The sequence below is a fragment of the Mytilus edulis genome, chromosome 6 (assembly GCF_963676685.1).
Source record: "Mytilus edulis chromosome 6, xbMytEdul2.2, whole genome shotgun sequence".
Lineage (NCBI taxonomy): Eukaryota > Metazoa > Mollusca > Bivalvia > Mytilida > Mytilidae > Mytilus > Mytilus edulis.
Window position 1 is genome coordinate 54649103 of NC_092349.1, and position 22359 is coordinate 54671461.

The 22359-nt window shown below is 32.1% G+C and overlaps 1 protein-coding gene across 1 annotated transcript; it reads left to right on the plus strand.

Annotated features, from left to right (window-relative positions):
- Positions 1 to 4180: 4180 nt before the first annotated feature.
- LOC139527899 (ATP-dependent RNA helicase DHX58-like) lies at positions 4181 to 20658 on the plus strand. Its single transcript, XM_071323574.1, has 14 exons — positions 4181 to 4247; positions 6160 to 6834; positions 7410 to 7445; positions 9030 to 9311; positions 10511 to 10669; positions 11133 to 11221; positions 11666 to 11932; positions 12867 to 13029; positions 13605 to 13700; positions 13994 to 14184; positions 15280 to 15424; positions 15738 to 15962; positions 16905 to 17072; positions 19396 to 20658. Exons 2-14 carry the CDS (start codon positions 6198 to 6200, stop codon positions 19992 to 19994), a joined length of 3057 nt encoding a protein of 1018 aa, XP_071179675.1. The 5' UTR covers positions 4181 to 4247; positions 6160 to 6197; the 3' UTR covers positions 19995 to 20658.
- The last annotated feature ends 1701 nt before the right edge of the window (positions 20659 to 22359 follow it).

Here is a 22359-nt window from a genome sequence, read left to right on the forward strand (position 1 = left end):
GGTATACACCAATGAGACAGCAGCGCCATGAAGTTATTAGCCTTTTGAAACCCAGAGGACAATATATATAGTATTCAAGATGGGAGGTTTAGTGAATAGATAATTTTGGGTTAAAATATAAAGAATAGAGAATAATGAAAAAATATAAAGAATAGAGAATAATGAGATCTGCTGAAAAGAGAAAAATGGCCCTAAACATAAAAATTTGAGAGTACAGAAATGATTTTTCCCCCGAGATATCAACATGATCAAATTCCCTGGTTCAGTTTTAACCTGGGACTTTTTAAAACTCTTTCGTTTTTAAAAATGGTAGAAATCTTTTAATGAACTGGGAGCCTCTGGCCTTTGTTAGTCTTGTATCATTTTAAATTTTAGTTAGTTTCTTGTGTACAATTTGGAGTTTAGTATTACGTTCATTATCACTGAACTAGTATATATGTCTTTTTGTTTGTTTAGGGGTTAGCTGAAGGACGCCTCCGGGTTCGGGAATTTTTCGCAGCATTGAAGACCTGTTGATGACCTTCTGCTGTTGTATGTTCTATGGTCGGGTTTTTGTCTCTTTCTTTGACACATTCCCGATTTCAATTCTCAATTTTATTGAAATTGTACAGATTTGTTTTCTTTACATGTATTTTAGACGACAGCCTGAGTCGATGGGGATACTGGAATCAGAGGTATATAAGGAGCGTAACGAGACATTTGATTAGTTGACAGATCCTTGTTTGACAGTTCAGTCGGTTTTATCGTATTTAGAAGAAACCAAAGGTAAAGACATTTTAAATTTACTTGACTTGGGTACCGGAACATCGCGATTCCGACCTGAATTATCTAAACATTTAAAAAGCATTCTTAATTTATTTTGTTTCGATTATGTGAATGAATGCCTACAATTTCAATGATCTTTCATATTTCAACCAGACACTCGGAATGCTTCTAATCCTTTAGCACGAATCATGTTTGTTTGTGGTGATGCAGAACGTCTTCCATTTATAAATCAGACACGATGAACATAATTTTCGATAAAGGCACAACAGACTCTTTACTCAAAGATAAAATAAAAGGAAAAGAAAGAACTCATTCAGTGCTGTCTTAAGTATTTAGAGTTTTATGTTCGAACGGAAAGCTGTTACTATTTACAAACGAAGACCCGGATGTAACAATTCCTTTCATGGAGGAATCGTGTAGGAACTGGAATATTTCAATTAGTTACAAAATTTTAAACAATGAAAGTATTGAATATTTCATGTATACTGTATTGAAAAAATAAATACAACTCGACCTTAATTTACTTATTCTCAGTTTAATTTTCAGACCATTTTCTCTTTTTTATGCCCCACCTACGATAGTAGAGGGGCATTATGTTTTCTGGTCTTTGCCTCCGTCCGTCCGTCCGTCTGTCCCGCTTCAGGTTAAAGTTTTTAGTCAAGGTAGTTTTTGATAAAGTTGAAGTCCAATCAACTTGAAACTTAGTACACATGTTCCCCATGATATACTAAGTAAAGTAATTTTTCTAATTTTAATGCCAAATTAAAGTGTTGACCCCAAATTCACGGTCCACTGAACAAAGAAAGTGATAGTGCAAATTTCAGGTTAAAGTTTTGGTTAAAGTTTTTGGTCAAGGTAGTTTTTGATGAAGTTGTAGTCACATCAACTTGAAACTTAGTACACATGCTCCCCATGATATAATATTTCTAATTTTAATGCCAAATTAAAGTTTTGACCCCAATTTCACTGTCCACTGAACATAGAAAATGAAAGTGCAAAGTTCAGGTTAAAGTTTTGGTGACAGTTTTTGGTCAAGGTAGTTTTTGATGAAGTTGAAGTCACATCAACTTGAAACTTAGTACACATGCTCCCCATGATATAATATTTCTAATTTTAATGCCAAATTAAAGTTTTGACCCCAATTTCACTGTCCACTGAACATAGAAAATAAAAGTGCAAAGTTCAGGTTTTAGTTTTGGTTAAAGTTTTTGGTCAAGGTAGTTTTTGATGAGGTTGAAGTCACATCAACTTGAAACTTAGTACACATGTTCCCTATGATATTATCTTTCTAATTTTAATTTCAAATTAAAGTTATGACCCCAATTTCACATGGAAAATGATACTGCGAGTGGGGCATCCGTTAAATATGGACACATCATTGTTTGTTATTGATGTTATTGATGTTTATACTTATTTTCTTTTCTTTAAATTTCAGTCCCATTATCTCTATACTTAAATTTTTTACCTATAAATTTCAATTATTTTTTTCTCCTTTTAGTATGTTCTCTTTCTCCATCGGAGCCTAAGTCTTTTTAGCTCACCTGGCCCGAAGGGCCAAGTGAGCTTTTCCCATCACTTTGCGTCCGGCGTCCGGCGTCGTCCGTCGTCGTTAACTTTTACAAAAATCTTCTCTTTTAAAACTACTGGGCCAAATTTAACCAAACTTGGCAATAATCATCATTTGGGTATCTAGTTAAAAAAATGTGTCCGGTGACCCGGCCAACCAACCAAGATGGCCGCCATAGCTAAAAATAGAACATAGGGGTAAAATGCAGTTTTTGGCTTATAACGCAAAAACCAAAGCATTTAGAGCAAATCTGACATGGGTATTATTGTTCATCAGGTCAAGATCTATCTGCCCTGACATTTTCAGATGAATCGGACATTTCGTTGTTGGGTTGCTGCCCCTGAAATGGTAATTTTAAGGAAATTTTGCTGTTTTTGGTTATTATCTTGAATATTATTATAGATAGAGATAAACTGTAAACAGCAATAATTTTTAGCAAAGTAAGATCTACAAATAGGTCAACATGACGAAACTGGTCAGTTGACTACTTTAGGAGTTATTGCCCTTTATAGTCAATTTTTAACCATTTTTCGTAAATCTTAGTAATCTTTTAGAAAAATCTTCTCCTCTGAAACAACTGGGCCAAATTTAACCAAACTTAGCCATAATCATCATTGGGGTATCTAGTTAAAAAAATGTGTCCGGTAACTCGGCCAACAAACCAAGATGGCCGCCATGGCTAAAAATAGAACATGGGGGTAAAATACAGTTTTTGGCTTATAACTTAAAAACCAAAGCATTAAGAGCAAATATGATTGGAAGTAAATTGTTGATCAGGTCACGATCTATCTGCCCTAGAATTTTCAGATGAATCGAATAATCGGTTGTTAGGTTGCTGCCCCTGAATTGGTAATTTTGAGAAAATTTTGCTGTTTTTTTTTGTTATTATCTTGAATATTATTATAGATAGAGATAAACTGTAAACAGCAATAATGTACAGCAAAGTAAGAACTAAAAATAAGTCAGTATGACCAAAATAGTCAATTGACCCCCTAAGGAGTTATTGCCCTTCATAGTCAATTTTTAACAATTTTCTTAAAATTTGAATATTTTCAATAACATTTTCCACAGAAAGTACTGTTATAGATAGAGATAATTGTAAGCAGTAAGAATGTTTAGTTAAGTAAGATCTACAAACACATCACCATCACCAAAACACAATTTTGTCATGAATCCATCTGTGTCCATTGTTTAATATTCACATAGACCAAGGTGAGCGACACAGGCTCTTTAGAGCCTCTAGTTTGTAATTAACATACAGACCCCCGACTATGTATATAGAGTTTTATTTTTCTTTTTAAAAAAAGGTTTTGTTGGTCTTTTTGTTTGGTAAAGTCCACCATTCTTCGGCTCTCAACTCTTTAGTATTAGAATCTTGTATTTCTTGTATTTACTTTCTGGCAATGCATTTTAATTTCTTACCCTTCATCGAGGCCCATTAGGAGGCTCTTCATCTCGCACTTAGCACATCTCAACAGATGTTTGATGCCGGTCCACTACACGTACAGGATAGCGGAATCTTTCAGAATTCCACTAGTCTCTTTTTTTTAAACCTATATAGCCGTAATGTAAAGATGTTTATAAGAACAAAGATGAGTGCCTGTGACCGGTTTACCTATTTGTATGTATAACATTGTTAATTATTTGAAGTTTCGTTCTGAACTTTACAATGTACGAAATATCTGTCGCTGAACGTTAAAAAAACGCAACAACAAACAGTCTCGTTTTCAAAAGCACAAAATAATTAGTATCATAGTTGGCGGATTTTTACATTATATATATTTAGGTTCAAAATGTACATGTGTACAGAAAATAATGTTGAATGCATGTGAAACTTTAAACCACGTGATTTCTTATAATGGTAACGACAACAACGATCGATAATCAAGTATGCATATAGGGAAATATTATTACTGTGAGTACTTTATCATGTGGTAGATATTATAGGTTGTAAAGTAAGGAATCGTACGCATGTATAATATACTTGTATAATTTTCAAATGCAGAAAAATAGTTATATATATCAAATTAAGAATTGAATAGAAAAAAAAACAGTCATGTAAATACTTTCACTTTCGTTTTAAACCGGTTTTCTGTAAATACACACACGTCAAATCGTTAAATGGATTAGATCACACGGGTTCAATGTTGGGGGTTGGGTGGTGCTGGGCTTAACTATATAATGAGTGGTAGGATCAAGTCGCTGGAATATGTCAGTATTACAATCCAATATTTGTTGCAATTATCACAAATGCAAGAAATTGGGTTTCCAACTATATAATATATTTTTACTTGGGCATTGCACGTTATCAACAAACTTGAGTCTAAACCGACTATTCATATTTAAATGGTTTTATACCATAATAATAATATAAATAATAGCGCAAGTCAGATACCATCTGGTTCGGTTACGTAACAACGATTCATCCAATTCCCCTTTTTGACTTCTATAAATATAACCAGTCTTGTAAAATTAGAGTACGAACAATGCAATTACCCATTATTCTTTAAGTTCTGTAAATGGAGAACCAATTTTGTTGAGGCATTTCCCTATGAAGAAAAGGGTAGATTAAATGTGGTTTAAAGCTAGCTAAACCTCCAAAGACTTGTACATTTGTATACAGTTGCTTGATAGCAACTCCTTCTACATGTACATGTATTTAATTTCAATTATTTTCTTATTATTGAAATTAAATAATAATAGTTGCTATCAATTTCACACTACAATCAGAGACGAATATAAAAAATTCAGGCTAAACATAAGGCATAGGTATCGCCTAATTCACTCACGGACGTGCGATGTCGCAGGATGTGTTCTAGTATAACAAATAAAAACGTCGTAATTTAGTAACACATTGCAGGCACCAAATTTTTTTTCGCATTTATACTTAGTCATATCTCAATTTCTTATATCAACATGTTCAATGTGATATGAGAAATATCTGGTCATGCAGGAAATAGATTACAGTCTACACACATTAGAAAGAAATCAATGTTTATGTCATTTGTACTTGCGCACATACAAAGTTCTGTTATCCTGCATCTATGAACGGTCATGTTTGAATTCCTGATTACTTTAAGTTCGTGGATAATTTTGGGGTCCTATTCACGGTCTGCGTTGTGTATATGTCCGAAAGCTTTATTTTTTCTCCCGCTGATATTACTTTATACATGTAATGCGCTCAATGTTTTTTTAAAGAATAAAGTTATATATTGAATTAAAAAATTTCTTCAAAAAATATTAGGGGTAACAGCAAGATGTTCTTGTTATGTAATATATTTAATATGAATTAGAGATAGAGAACTTATCAGATTTGGAAGTTAGGTTTCCACGGATCCGATATAATTGAAAACATACTAGATAAATAAATAAACTCATCCTAGATACCTAGATTGGATTTATGTATTTTTGCTAGACGAGTGTGTCGTCTACAACGAACTCAATAGTGACGCTCGAATCAAACAAGGTGAAAAGCCTAAATAAAGTACGAAGTTGAAGTGTACTGAGACCAAACATTCCTTAAAGTTTTGCCAAACACAGCTAATGTAAAAGCTAGTATTATATGTCTACCTGTATCAGATATATATCAATACTGAAAACCATGGAACATGCAATGTAGACTTTTTTCAGTTATCACATGATTCATTTATCCATCTACCAAATATAGCCATATTTGCTCTTCAGCTTTGAAATCGATTTGAGCTTCCAACAGATTCGATTTGTACGCCTTTTTGGAGTTTTATGTTTTATGTAAAAACAAAAAAAACACATACGTCTGGTCACAAGATTATCACCCTGCTATCTTGGATAAAATTTTTCTTTCACAGGTTTGCGTTTTCAGGATAAATGATGTTTAAAAATTAGTATGACCTCGATTGTTAGTTCTAGGGTTACTAATAAAACACACTATGCACGTCTTGGCCATGCTACTCAAAACCTGTTACCAAGGTTTCTACAGGAAGTATTGTTCCGTTATGAAAACCCATTGCATATATATTCCACATGCAAAGGAAATTATCAACTGTATAAATATTTCCTCAAATCGGCAGACTGGACAAAAATCAATGAAGCGGTAACCACAGCATCATTCAGGAATTTTGATGTTCCTCTTATTTATACTATCTTACGAAATGTCCACTATACTACACTAATGCCAACTAGAAAATGGGATGATAAAATTGACCCACTACCACATGAAACGAACACAGGGGATGACTTAGAGAGATGTCGTAGAACAAGAAATAAAATCATACACAGGGGAAACACAGAGGTCAGTGACCAGGAATTAAAGAACTATTTTGACGAGTTTAGAGGAATTGCAGGTAGATTACAGGTTATCTGTAATAAAAAGAACAATGAATTTGTTACGGAGTTTGAAGATCTACGAACTTGCTGTATGGACGAAGAGACAGAACGAAAATACTTGGAAGACATAAAAGAATGGCGACAGAGAAGTTTAGAGTATGAAGACCAAATTTCTCAATTAAAGGAGCACCTTGCGGGTAAGTTTTAAAATAAATGCATCATTATGACAAAGAAACAAACACCATCTACATTGATTATTATATATAATTTACTTTTATTTATTGAACAGATTTGTTTTAATACAGTGTCTTGTTGTAGTGTATAAAATGTAAACACACAATCATATTATCACATCTTGTATTAATAATATTAACAGCACACATGACTTAAAACAATTAAAAGCCAAAAAAATGGACTATTATACATTCTAATAACTTCCAAATAAAAGAATTATCAGTATTCAATGAAATTGAAAATAACTGTTACTGAATGAACATGATAATTAACAATGTTCACTTTCATATTGTGTATCCAATGATATCAAGATTGTCGGGGTACTTAAAATAATATATAATGTTTATAGTGTAAAAGGTGTCACAAACTATCCATGTAAATTGCCATAAAATGGCACTTCTTACTTATAAAAAGAAAACACCATTAACTGTATATATAGATGACAAGTTACTACCGTTAAAAGACATTTCACTAACATAATTAAAGTTCTAAGTACTAGTTCAAACTCAGTGATCATGCTTTCGTTTTTGTTCTACAGCAATTGGTATATCGGAAAAGCAGGAAAATGAAAATGGTAAGTACATGTATAACAATTTGAATGCTCCATACCATAGGTGACTAGGTTAGTTAAAACATAGGTTGTACAATACACAAACCAAACGAGCAAATCAGAAATGTTAATACTCTTTTTATGAGGTTATGTATTGTCAGCTGAAATAATGTGAACAGTTTTTAATCCTTTCCAACCTTGATTAAGGTTTTATTTCTTTTTTGCAACCGTATTTGAATTTTGTTAGTTTTATTTTATTCGGGGTTGTGATATATAATAGATGAAGATTTGGTAATCCTTCGAGACCACAGGGAATGACCCACAGATTTTGGTTTGCATGGTTCATGTTTCTCAGTCTAGTTTTCTACGTTGCCTTGTCCAGCTGTATCTTAGTTTCAATATTTGAAGAAATAGACCAGAACGGATAAAGATACAAATTTTGAAACGCGTGATCTCCTGATTAGTTGTCACATAACCATTTTGTCATCGTGAGACTGTATTTGACGTTTTATAATATGTTCTTGTGTTTTCTGTTTTAAATTGCCCATAAGGGTAGTCCGTATAATCAATTTGAAGTTATAATATGAAGTCATTTACAGGTACACAAGACATCATTTTATAATCAAAGTTTATGAATTTTAAGATAAAAAAAGTCAACATATGTTGTTTTTTTCTATGAAGCTTTTTCTTTGTTATTTATTTTTATATTCATGTTCTTGCGTGTAAACCATTTTTGTGTATATCAATTGTGTCAAATTATATAGCCATGGCTATCATTGTTTGTGCTTGGATTACATTTGTTTTTATTGGGGGTATTTTTTCAACGTATGATAAATGATATCCGGTACATGTAGAAAAACGTTTTATTCTGAATTAAATTTCACCGTTACGCCCGGAACTGAAATGTATAAAAGCCAACAACAACAAGTATTTGAGAACACAAAGCTAAAATCACACGAACAGAATAGCCACAACTTTTAAAATTTAAAAGCAATATACCAACTTCACCTGCATATGGGATATTAATTTCCAACTTATTCGGTATTTAATAGCAGGCAGCTGCTAATCAGACGTAATAAAACGTCACCACTATCTGAGCATAAAGTTGATGAACCAGGGGAATGTCAAAGAAAGTGTCGTCTTTTTTGTCTTTTTCTTAAGATACCGAGACCTTGTTGATAAATATTTGGTATCAACTTCACAATTAATATATGATTTTTTTTTATCATTTTTACCTGAGAAAATGCGTTTTTCAAACGTGTCATGACAATTTCATAATTTAATTAACTGGCAATTCATTGATAGCATGCATCATTAAAATCGTCCCATGACCTTTGATCTGAATAATGAGTAGATTATCCTTAACGGCAGAGTCGAAATGGGGGTATGTAAAAATCGTATTCATCAAGTATCCTCAAGACCAATCATTTGACAAACGTGAACAATCTGATTTGCGGATGCACACAAAAGGAACCTTTAAGTAGTAATCGACAGCATGAACAGTGTAATGTTAACTTTTCGTCGAGGATTATTTTTACATTGTTCTATATTAACTGCCTATAGTAGACTAGATTTTTTTTATTAAATAATATTGTATACCGTTTGCAGTTGTTTTCATCAAAACTCTACAAGACACCACATGTGTTGAAGGCAATACAGTAACTTTACAATGCGTTGCTAGTGGATGTAAATATATAGCAGAATGGTCGAAGAATAACGAAGAAATTTTATACGACAGGAAAAACAGTCAGGAATGTTCCAATAACATTATCGATGGAATATATGTTCAGGTCTACAAGCACGTTATTCCAAAATCTTCATTAGAAGATAGAGGCACATATACCCTTAAACTTGGAAGTGAAACACGAAGTTGTGTGCTTTCTATCACAGGTTTGTTGAATGTGCCAGTTCATGCCCCAATGATAATATTTTGTGCATACTATCCTTAGCGAATGCATAATTGAACGATTTTATTCACAAAAGCTCTTTAATTTTTACATTTAATTGAACAATAAAAGTTTTAAATGATAAGAACACAAAACTTAAAAGTACACTACAATAGCGTCTTTTTTTTTTTGGGGGGGGGATTAATATCATGAATCTGCTAAGTTGATTTTGTCGAAACAGTGATAACAATTCTGTACAAGGCTATCTATTTTGTTTGATAGAGCAAGCAACTAGTTTCTTTTGCGGCGATTACATTTTTATGAATATTGAATTTGATGAAAATTACAACAAGGAATGACCTTTCGTGTTTGCACCGGAGTGTCGACATTGATACTCCTGTGGTTGTAAAAAGGCATTAAAGATACCAGGCATACATGTATCACTTCATATGGCTGACGCCTATTTCGTAAACATAAGGCTATAAATCTGTGCCACTCGAATCCAAACAGTTAAAGTTAAACTGCAATAATACAGAGCAAATTGCATTTTCATCATATACAATGTACCGTATTGAAATAAAATACATTTAAATCCATTTTTTTTTTGTCGGAAAAGCCTTTACCAATAAACTTGAGAATGTAAACGGGAAATTTGTCAAAGAGACAACAAATCGATCAAAAAACGGAAATCAACCACAGGTCGCCAAGTCAGGAATATGATAGGTTGTTTTTCTACTTTATCCGTTGATTTTGATATCATTTGGTTTCGTTCTGTCAGTTTTTATGGATTTTTTTTTTGGAGTTTGGATTTTTTTTCAGTCATGAATTATTAGAAGGAGTTATAGGAAAATTATTTAGAACATATTTTTGTTTCTATTCTGGCTTTCATATATATGGTATATTGACATTCAGTTACAGATAGTGAGTGAGATACCAAGAAAAAAAGTTGTACACAAAGCATAAAATTCTAGATAATGATTTGCATTTAAGCTGTCGTTTATAGAAAAAAAGATATATATCAACTTGAATGGCCAGGTCTTACAGATACTATACTGTTGTTTCTGTGAAATTGACATATGGTGTATGCGTTAGTGAGACAGCAACCAATAGGATTTCAGACAGTTTATGGTATTGCATATATATTGCTCAATACTTGCTATGCGATTTATATAAACTTATGTTTTGTTCTATTTGGGTCAATAGAAAGGAAGCCAAGTTTAATTAAACTGCGAAAATACCAAGAAGAACTGGCTGAGATAGCTTTGACAGGTCAAAACACTATTATTTGTTCTGGAACCAATGCAGGAAAGACTTATGTTGCTTACCATATAATTGAGGATCATCTTATTAAGAACCCGGAAGGTAATGACAACAGAAAAGGTACCAATTTTTCTGCACATGATTCGCATTTTGACAAATAATGTTGCTATGGTTTGTTCAGCAATTCTCGCGGCCAACATATTTGAAAATTAAATGAGATACACTATTTTAAACAACATAAACAGTACTAATTTTTTCTACACCAGATGCGCATTTCGACGATCAATGTCTCCCTGGTCTATTCAGCAATGCTCGCGGCCAAAATATTTGAAAATTAAATGCGATACATCATTTTAAACATATCAATAATTAACAAAATAATGTTTGCGTTAGGTAATAAACAGTGTTTGAACAGGTTATGCATTTCGAAAAAATTATTAACTGTATCAGTTTTCAGTATAAATTAAAACTATGGCACATGATCACTACTATTTCTAATTAAAATTATATGTTCGCACTTGTTCATTTAAATGCAACAAACATAAAAAAAATCTTCCTATTGTAGGTAAAGTCGTTTTTATAAACAAGACCAATGTTTTGTTAGAACAACAATACAACAGAGCATGCAAGACTTTTAAAGATTTAAATTTTCAGGTATGAGAATGTGTATTATTAATTGATTCTGAATGGTATAAACTTGTATGAAATGCTGATTATGCTTAAAAGAATCAATTATACATAAGTTGTGAAATAACACTTTATACACGATGGACGTTTAAACTTAAACATATGAAAGCATGAGATGTATCAAAAATTAGAAAACGTCAAAAGCTTACATGTAACGACAAAAATAAAATGGACTAAAAAGAATAGCGAATTTACATACTGACATAATTGGTGTCACTACCAAATCACTGACTATTGCGCTGGTGGTATCATCGGTGATCATTAATTCAACAGAAGTGGTATCGACTCAGTGCTTGTAAGTGAGAAAAACACTGATATAATTCAGTCAATATAAAGAATGAAAAATCAGATTAAAAAAATCATGATATTGATCTATGTATTGAATATTATAACATGCATAATTTTGTTTAGGGAAAGATTTATAAATGGGATGCAAGTTTAGAAGGGGAATGTGAACCCTTTCCAAGTATTGTACAACGTGTATCATTACTTTTCTGTACTCCAAAATCCCTTTGTAATCACCTGGACGAAAAGTCAAAGAATAAAATTTCGATGGATACGTTCACACTGGTTGTTCTAGACGAATGTCATCATGTGATGCGAGGAAACCCATTCAACGAAGTTATGAATTACTACAGGAAACACAAGTTTGAATCCGAGTCCGGCAAGATACCACAGGTTTGTAATAATAACTGTGGAACTGATTTTCTTAGATATATTTTTACAGAAATACTTCTAAAATGATGATTGACAAGAATTCAAAACAAAAGAATTCCAATCAAATTGTCAGTAAATTGCATATTGAGACGAAAATGTAGGGTGGAGGTGGTAAAATGGATTAATATGTTTTATATAAACAATAATTCACCCTAGTTACTTTTCTTTTTTTTCGTCTTTTGCAAACGCCGTAAAGAGTTATCTCCTATATCACCAGACTACTAGTTAAAGAACCATTAGGTACAAAATGTACAAGATAATACTACAATTTTTTATGGTTTATTAGTTAAATCATTAAAAAAGAGAAATAGTGAAATGATAAACCTGTTTGGTTCATTTTTGTCAAAATTATCCAAGAAACATAGCATACTAATTATTCACTTGTAAGTGAATAATTCAACCTTATTAAATTATTTTTCCTGTAACATTCAATTTAATCCTTAGCTATATATGATTAACGCATAAGCCAGGCGTGTTCAGATATTAAAAGTTAAAGAATGCCAAAATTGAAAATGATACAAGGGGTAACAATTTGTTTGACTGCTTAAATCTACAAAAAACATATTCTCTTACACATGTAGACACGATGATAAAAATGTTACATGAAATTAAGCAGACCTATACAAATCCAATTAGAAGTGTCAGCTATCTAATTCAAGCTGTTAACATATCGGGTTAAATTACCGTCCGCAGTCTTTAACAGTCAATGTTAAATCAGATTGCGTCTAGACTAAAATACACATGAAATGCTGATACATACTACCGAGTATATTCAACGTGAATAGTTTATTTTAATCTTTTATAATTTGGATAACGTTTTGTTTTTATATAAATTAGTATTTGAGTCAAATTGGTGTACTTGAATATGACAACTAAAAACCCTTTAACATTACAGGTATTAGGTCTTACTGCTTCCCCTGGAACGAATAGGGCTGACGGTGGATTTTCTGCTGTCCAACATTTGAAAAGCCTGATGGCAAATATGGATGTTTTCAAGCTGTCAGTTGTCCAGAAAAATGAACAAGAACTGTTAGAATATTCATCAACCCCATCAAAAGGTAAACATAAATTATGTGCATATATTTAAGTTTTTTAATGTCATATTATATAATTGTATTTTAATACATGTACTTTAATGCTTTTTCTTTGAATGAATTATATTTCGTGTGTACGTTGGGGGGCTGGTTTCTTTTATGTCCAAATAAACAACACTTATGTTAGATGAAATAGCAACATTTTTTCCAACATTTTTATGAAATCGAGTTTATAAATGACATGTATCAACTGAAACATAAAGTTATGATTATTACCAGAGATATCAAACTAACAACAAATATTTTTTTCAATGATTCCCATGAAAAAAATGTTTGAAATTTGAAAACAAACTTCACACAAACTGTGAAGACCTTATACAAAAAAAACGTAAAGTCAAATCGAAAAAGGAATTTGGAACGAACAATCTTTAGCTCAATAGGATGATTTTTAGCCTTCATTGAAACTCTCTTATCGGCTGATCACCGATACACTCGTGTTAAACATTGTATAGATGACGCGTAACTATACCAAGAGACGCATGTGTTATTATGATTACATATAAAGGTGCAACTGTTTTCTATATTTCATATTACTTAAGTACAAATTCGTTCAGCGGACAGGCTACACGACCCTGTTCAAGGCATCCTTCTTAAAGCCATAACACATGTTGAGGGTGTGTTTAGAAACAGGAGAGGTACGATATAGTGTAACTACTACTTTAAAGAGCTGTACAAACATGGCATCTAAAGTTGTACAGTTTAAATGCAAAATGGATATCTGCTTATTCAAATTGATTTTCTTTTGAAATGTAGATTCTTACAACTAGACTCTAGCTATTCTCTTAATAAGTAAACTGTGAATAGGAAATAATTTTGCATAATTTTTATACTTAAAACACAATAATAAATAAAACATTTTCTTTAAGGTATCAGTATACTATGTTAGATTAAAATGAATGCTTTCCGTCAACTGTATGTAATTTTTTAGTGACTTCATTTTTGATGGAAAATGGCATCGACACGAAGACTCTGTTATCTGCCCTAGGAATGCCACCGTTTGTTAAATCAGAGAAAAAATATGTACAGTGGATAAGTGAAACAAAACGAAAAACAGAAAGCGTGATGTTAAAAGATGCAGATGTACCCCGTCTTATACACCTTTGTCTTCGAATTTTAGAGGTACATTGACATGTTAAAATAAAGCTGGTCCGCATAAATATTTATTGCATATGAAAAAGAGGAAGATAACGAGTGGTAATAAATTAGCGTAAGACAAAGGAAAGAGTTAAACAACACAGTATCTCCGAAAACGAACATCAGACAAAAACACTAAATTAATCAAACTGAGTTACACGAACCCCTCTAATATAACTGAAGGTTGTTTCATCACTATTGAAAGTTAAGTAGTTCGTACTTAACTAGGAGAACACATACAGCAGTTATCGTGAAAACGTTAGTATACCGTCCATACAACAGAAGCAACCCAAGTGTATGGAAATACTATAAAATACCTTGTTTATACAAGACAATACATCTTAGTAAATGATAACATTACAATAAAAATAAATATGAAAAATTATACAAGAAAAGACACATGCAATATATATATCATACCGTAGGAACAGAACTGGGAGCAACAAGGCAGTTGCAAGCTCCTGAAACTGTTGAAGGTGGCAAACTGTTTAATGCGAACCTAGTTTACAGCCGAAATGTGTTGGAAGTCAGTGAAAAAAATATAGAATAAGACAGTAGAAATTTAAAATCATGTACAGGTTAACTGCTGAAACAGCAAACACACATTTTAGTTATTTGCTCTACATGTAAAACAATTTTGCGAATATTACTTTACAGGGAGATAACTCTGTAAAATCAGCTGAACGTTTTAATAACTTTTCGTTGTTAAAGGAATATAAAGCTTCTCAATGATAAAAAAAAATAGTGTGTGTCAAACTGCTATACAACTAGTGTAATTTTTCTGATAAAATGGTTGGTTCAAATTTTTGAAATTTTTATATTTTTGTCAAAGGGTCAAAGTAAATACTTTGTCAATATTTTATGAAATTAAACGAGCCAAATTGATTTTATTGAAAGTGTTAGGTACCACCTTAAACAAAAAATATGAGATGAATGTAACTTTGGTTTTTTTTTATCTTTATTTCTAATATTCAGAAGTATCCCGTGCCACCACTATACACATATTTGACTAAACCCAAAACTCAGTAAGGATAAGAACTGTTCATTCTCGATAATTTTATGTGAAACACTATATTGCAGTTATACGTAGAATGTCTGGAAATGAATTCATTACTTGAAATTGAAAATGTCACCGACTTGCTTACTGAGGCATATGAAATGTTTTCTTATGAAAGCCAACAAGCAAATACTATAGAAGAAAGACAAATTATAGAGGCACTAAAAGGTAAGCTTATTCTGTTAATAAAGATATATTTAAAAACGGTATGTAAACAGTATTTGGATTCTTCACCTATTATTCCTCTATATACACAACTAGCATTCACCTTTTATTCTTTAAAAATGATTGTCATACTCCATCAATTTACGAAATAAAATTTACAATGTTTTTTCAGTGTTGTATTTATTTGAAAGTTTACTATTTGTTTGATCTTATATTCTGTTTCGCGATAGCATTCACGTGTATTAAATTTTTAACGGTAATTCTTGAGTGTCAGTGTACAAACAATTATTGGTAAAATTTTCTGGTTTTGTTGTAGATGTAACATCACTCCTTGTGGAGTTGAGGAATGAAGTTGAAGGTAACCCCGACGTTAATGAAATCATTAGTGCACTTCTGAAGGAATATGAAATATTGAAGGAGAATTCAAGATTTCTTGTTTTCGTTAAAACAAGAGCATCTGCGAAAGCTTTAGCAAAGAGACTACCAGAGTGTCTAAAGGCAACTCATTTAACTGGAGGAACAAAATCAAAAGATAAAGCAGGTAAAGTTGTTGTTTTAAAATAAAGTGTTTTGCTTGCTGGTTAACTTACTGGGGTTAACGCTAACAACCATTCGTCAATACGGGATATATGTCAATGTATGATATTTCGTGCATTGTTTCATTGCCCGTTTCATACACATCTGTTCTTAAAATGAAGAAGAACAGACAGAAAGTAGAATAGAAATGTAACATCCAAACCTGCAGATATCTATTTGACATAATACCCTTACAATCTTAGTCATGTTTTTACATAAGACGCCATTCGTTTTTACTGTTTAACAGTCGTTAACATCGATGAGAAGCTGTTTCCACTTATTGACTATTTCCATGATTGATTAAAAACAGGAGTATACCGCCTACCCTGTGAATCTGACATTAGAACATGTAATGAATACAATTAAAGCAGAATCATGTCTATACTATATACACGACAAGCATTAGACTTTCAAAAAGGGCTAAGTCGACAATGGAAAATGGAAAGTGCTCTCGCTTTGTAGATTTTTTCATTTACTAGAATAGCAACGTGCATCCATCAACAAATTTTACCACACACGTGAGGTCACACGTTATGAAGTTGTATATATCGTTAACGTTGCTGTTTACCGAACTCCAGAAGATTAGACTATTTATAGATAAAAGTTACCTGTGTACCAATATCATGAATATGCATGATTAATGACCAGGCAAAATCTAATTGCTACAATAGAGAGGACAAATCCGATACTCTACGGGATTGAAGGACATTTACTAGGTTTGGATTGTCCTAACCAATCAATAAACTTTGATTATTCACGTCTCGTAATATCTTCCAATCAGGTAGCAAGAAAAATTCACGCACTGACTGTCCATCGTTCAATTCTTAATATCGACTCCTAGAAGTCGATAATTATACTTACTTTGCAGGAAAACAAATGAGCTTAATCAATGCATGTTAACTTTCAGGCCTTCACACCGATGAACAACTTGAAGTTATGGAACGTTTTAGAGAAGGAGAACATTTGTGCATCGTTGCAACGTCTGTTGCATGCGAAGGACTTGACATCCCACAATGCAATTTGATGATCAGATACAAATTTAGAGTAGATGAAATTAGTAGCTATCAAATGAGAGGTAATATTTAAAATTCTGTATACTAAAGAGTTTGACTAAAGCGTACACCTAATTGAGCATTGAATTGATAGATGCATTACATGTTTTATTATCAAACTAAGACAAATGGATTTTAAAATTCACAAGCAGCTACTTAAAATAATAATACGCCTAACAAAAACAAACTGAAAATCTAAAAAAGCAAAGGTGACTTCACATACTATATAAAAATAATGTTCACCGGAACGAAAAGCACTGAATAATATCATAGTTTCATAGTTACAACTGAAAGCAGGAATTTTCAGATATGAATAAAATTTAAATTTCATAATAGAATAAAAATAACATAAACAAATGTGTTTATTTAATTAATTTTGTATTAATTTACAATTAAATGTCAGGATAAATTCAGTCAGTTTGGTTTTACTTTCGTTTCCGGATGATCTGTTGAATTCATTGTATTGGCAATCTTAATTTGACACGTAAAACAAGATTTAGGGTCTCTTTGTCTAATTTCAACGTCCAAACTACTTACAGCGTTGTGCAGTTCTATAGATCTGAGTGTCGGGTATGCGTCTGGATGTTGGTCCATCATTTCTGTATTCTATATTTTTTAGGCAACTTTTCTCTGTTTCTAATACCTTTTGCCCATTTTTCTGTTTTCTTTATACTTTTTGCCCATTATACTCTATTCCTTATTTTTGAGGGTTCATTATTATCTATTCTTTACATTCATTTGTAAAACTTCATAGTACTGCACCTTACTACCATATCTTGTCAAATAATATAAGAGGAATATCCAAATTGATTTGGAAACCATTTGGTCGAAAGTCCTCGTCAAAATTATCGATTACTTTAAGATATGATTTATGCAAACAAGACTTGTTGGAAATGTTTACATGACCTGGTCCTTTATATTCGAATTTTATTTCGAGTTTTAGCCAGGGATAAAAATAACGAATAAAACGCCCAAGCCAAATGAAAATGATAACACATCTATGGGCCGCATGAATTATTTCGATTCTAATAACACAACAACGATATTAAAAAACAACTAGAAAATATGTATTCAATCCTTTGGATTCTGAACGCAATGTTTTTTCGTTGGCTTTTATTTACAGTCAAATGTACGTATATGAAGTAAATAGTTGACTTGCAGCCATGTTGACTTGTTGAAACCAAATGAATGTATGAATTCACATAACATTGAAAAAGTCAACAGTTCTATACCACTTTTTGAAATTCATAAATCGATTAAGAAAAATCAAATCCGGGTTACAAACCAAACCTGAGGGAAACACATCAAATATAAAGGGAGAACAACGAAACAACAGAAACATTAAAATTCAACACACACAGAAACGAACTATAAGATAACAATAGCCATCTTCCTGATGAAAAATGAACGTAACGGAATGATCTTCAGCTTGGGGTATTATTTTGTTTTGACATTACATGAACCCGCTTTTCATATTTTAGGAATATAATTTTACCTTGATTTTATACAATTTTTGAGATCTTATGCAATAATTCTTTTCATGCCGTATTTATGGGCATTATGTTTTCTTGTCTGTGCGTCTGTTTGTTTGTTCGTTCGTCCGTTCGTTCCGCTTCAGGTTAAAGTTTTTGGACGAGGTAGTTTTTGATGAAGTTGAAGCCCAATCAACTTGAAACTTAGTATATATGTTTCCTATGATATGATCTTTCTACTTTTAACGCCAAATTAGAGTTTTGACCCAAATTGCATGGTCCACTGAACATAGAAAATGATAGTGCAAGTTTCAGGTTAAAGTTTTTGGTCAAGGTAGTTTTTGATGAAGTTGAAGTCCAATCAACTTGAAACTTAGTTCCCTATGATATAATCTGTCAAATTAGAAATGTTATCCCATTTTCAGGGTTTACTGAACATAGAAAATAATGGTGCATATGGGGCATCCGTGTACTTGGTACACATTCTTGTTTGTTATGCATTAGAATAGGAACAACGGTTCTGTAGTTACTTTTTCAATTTCAAGTTGAACACAACGAAATCCACTAAGTTTTTGCACAAAGCTTACGATACAAGTGGATTGACGTGGAAAGTAAATAATGATAGCCATATGTATTTACACATCTGAGTCTGTGATAAGTATATACGTATCGAGAATTTTATCACGTTTACATAGCAAAACAAACATGTCATACTAAAATTGGACACAACATCCTGCAAAGATTTCAAAATGGTTGTAATTCATATAAATGATTTTTTAAAACTCAAGTCAGAATTTTTAGGAGTGATAATTTTCTTTTATTTTTTACTCGAATGACGTGCTTAACATAATAGTATTTTATTTTCAATTATTAGGAAGGATTAGAGACAAAAAAGGAAAGGAGGTCATTTTGGCGTCAACTGAAGATTTTGAAAGGGAAACAAAAAATATATTAAGACAATACTACATGAAGGAAGCCATTGGACAAGTAATTGACCTTGATCTAACTGCACATATAGCAATAGCAGAACGAGGGATATATGCTTCCGAAGTTCAGGAACGACTACTCCAACAGCGTCAAGCGGACAGTAAAACAATTGGTGCATTCACAGTTAATTGCAAGTTCTGCGGAAAACCAGTAACTGATGGTCAATACATCAGGCACATTAAAAGGAAAATCTTTATAGTATATGACAAAACAATTTTGACAAAAATAAGACGCGAACCTCTAAAAAAGATAACAAAATTTGACACGATAAAGAAAACGGAAAGAGTATTTGGGAATATTTGTGGTCACAGTTGGGGTGTAATACTTGTGTATCAGCAATGTGACTTCTTAGCAATATCAAAGGATAAAGTAAATTTTTTTGATAAATATTCAAAAGATTTGGTAAAATTTAAGAAATGGCCTGAATTCCCTTATCGCATTGACGAAGTCTCGGATGAAGAGGTGCAGCGTTATTTGGCACAATGATGAAAATCACTCTACTTGTATGACATGTACGATAAACTATTTGTGACACAAATATATATTCTGTGTATTTCAAGATAATATAGTCATCACAATCATTTAAATGTATTATATTTATTTTGAAAATTTTAAAATTACAGACATGGCAGATGCAAGTAAGAAATTAATGCTTCTTTTTTGAAATTCACTGGGTCGTAAAAAGTGTTGACTGAGGTACATTTTGTATGAAGCTCGGAAGCGCTGCATTCTAAAAATGCACACACGGTCAATGTTTTCACAACCCTATGAAATTACTGAAAGAAGCATTCAATACATATAGTTACATTTTTTCGCTATGATTTTGAAAACATGATTACTATCAAGTTTTTCTTGTCTGTGCACTTTATTGTGGAATGAGGAATGTTTATTGCTGTTAGCAAATCAAAATAACGTATTATAATGAAACACACATCTAATGTAATAATTAGGTATTTAATGGCAAACGACCGTAAATCGTTTAGACATATCAAAGATTTGTATTTGACTGTTAAATAAACTCGAGTAAAACGATTTAAACAACAGTCACTAGACAGCCAGTAACGCTTTCCTGGATCGATGGACTTATTCAACAATGTCCACTATGATACACTATATACTAGAATAATTATTGTACATGACTACACAATCATTTTTTTTCAGTTTCTCTCTACTTTAATGTTTGCAAAAAAATATATATGATTCATTGAGAATTCCTTAGTAAGGTGATACTAATTGACTTCTTGCTCTGGGCGTTTACTGACGAAATTAGCTAAGTGACTTCTTTTCAGATTTTCCTTTGCTGATCATTTTTGCTGCTTGAAATTTTTCTTGATTTTATAATAGTCTTTGCACAAAACACACAACTGTGATACAAACGTCATTCATAGGTAATACTTCCTTACAGTAGTTTACTGATGATTATTGATGTTTGGTCTTGTTTACACATGAAGTCTTGCTATTCAAAGTTTCTATTTATCTAATAAAATTGAGAATGGAAGACAACAACCAGACCAAAGAGCAGACAACAGCCGAAGGCCACCAATGGGTCTTCAATGCAGCGAGAAATTCCCGCACCCGGAGGCGTGCTTCAGCTGGCTCCTTAACAAATATGTATACTAGTTCAGTGAACATGGACGTCATTCGTTACTCCGAAATATACACAAGAAACTTAAATTGAAAATCATACAAGACTAGCAAAGGCCAGAGGCTCCTGAAGTGGGACAGGCGTAAAAATGCGGCGGGCTTAAACATGATTCAAACTTTCCCCGTATAGCTCTAACAAATGTAGAAAAACAAACACACAACAAAACGCACAGTAAAACCCAGTTCAAAAGAAGTCTGAGTCCGATGTCAGAATAGGTAACAAATGAAACTAAACAAAATGACAACAATAGGCAAAATAGAAAAAAAGTTATGATAATTACTCATAAAGGTGTAGACAGACCAGTTCGGAACGAAAAAGAAACTCTATAGGAAGATCTAAATGATAATGTTAGAATGATATGTAGTTGTCGTCTTTCTATTATAGTTCTCATGATTATTATAATCTTGATTTATTGCGCTTATTTTTAATTCTGTATGAAACACATGCACTGAACTTCAATATATCACCAGATTAATACTAATTATCATTATTTGTGTAATGTTATTTACTTCCTTATTAATTGATTTAATACAATTAGAAATTACATTCACTCGACGAAATGAAAAGTATAGACTGATTTTGGGTTTGTTTTGCTTATACTTTGTTGCGGAATTATACAGAACAATGTGTATGGAAAAGGTATTTTTTTCCTGTTTAATAAATTTCCAGTAGTATATATAATAGTATGATACTATTAAAATTAAAGTATTTTAAATATTTTTTTATTTACCAGAGTTTCGAACACATTAAGTTGAAAAAATATATAAAGATATAAAGAAAATTTAGAAATAATCTTTTGCATAACATATCAACGCAAATGTTATAAAAAACCTGATTCAATCTTAGAATAAATATTTGGGGCAAAACACATGTCTGAAACTAAACTTAACTACCTATATTTTGTTATTCAGTAAAAAAATGTATCGCGAATATGGCGGTCATTTATAAGGGATATTTTGTAGAATTGATAACAGTTCAACGTGACCTGAACACTGGTTGATTATTTGCTGTAAATTGTTATCTTAACATGAAGTATAATGATATAGAATATTTTATTCAGAAACAACGTCCTAACCAATGCAAGGAGCGCAGCAACTATTGCATAAGACTATTATTTAAGTTCAGTTGTATTTGCTTTAGCTTGCACTTGCAACTTCATTACTTGTGTCCCTGTCTTTGGAGAGCAGCAAATATGAATTTGAAATG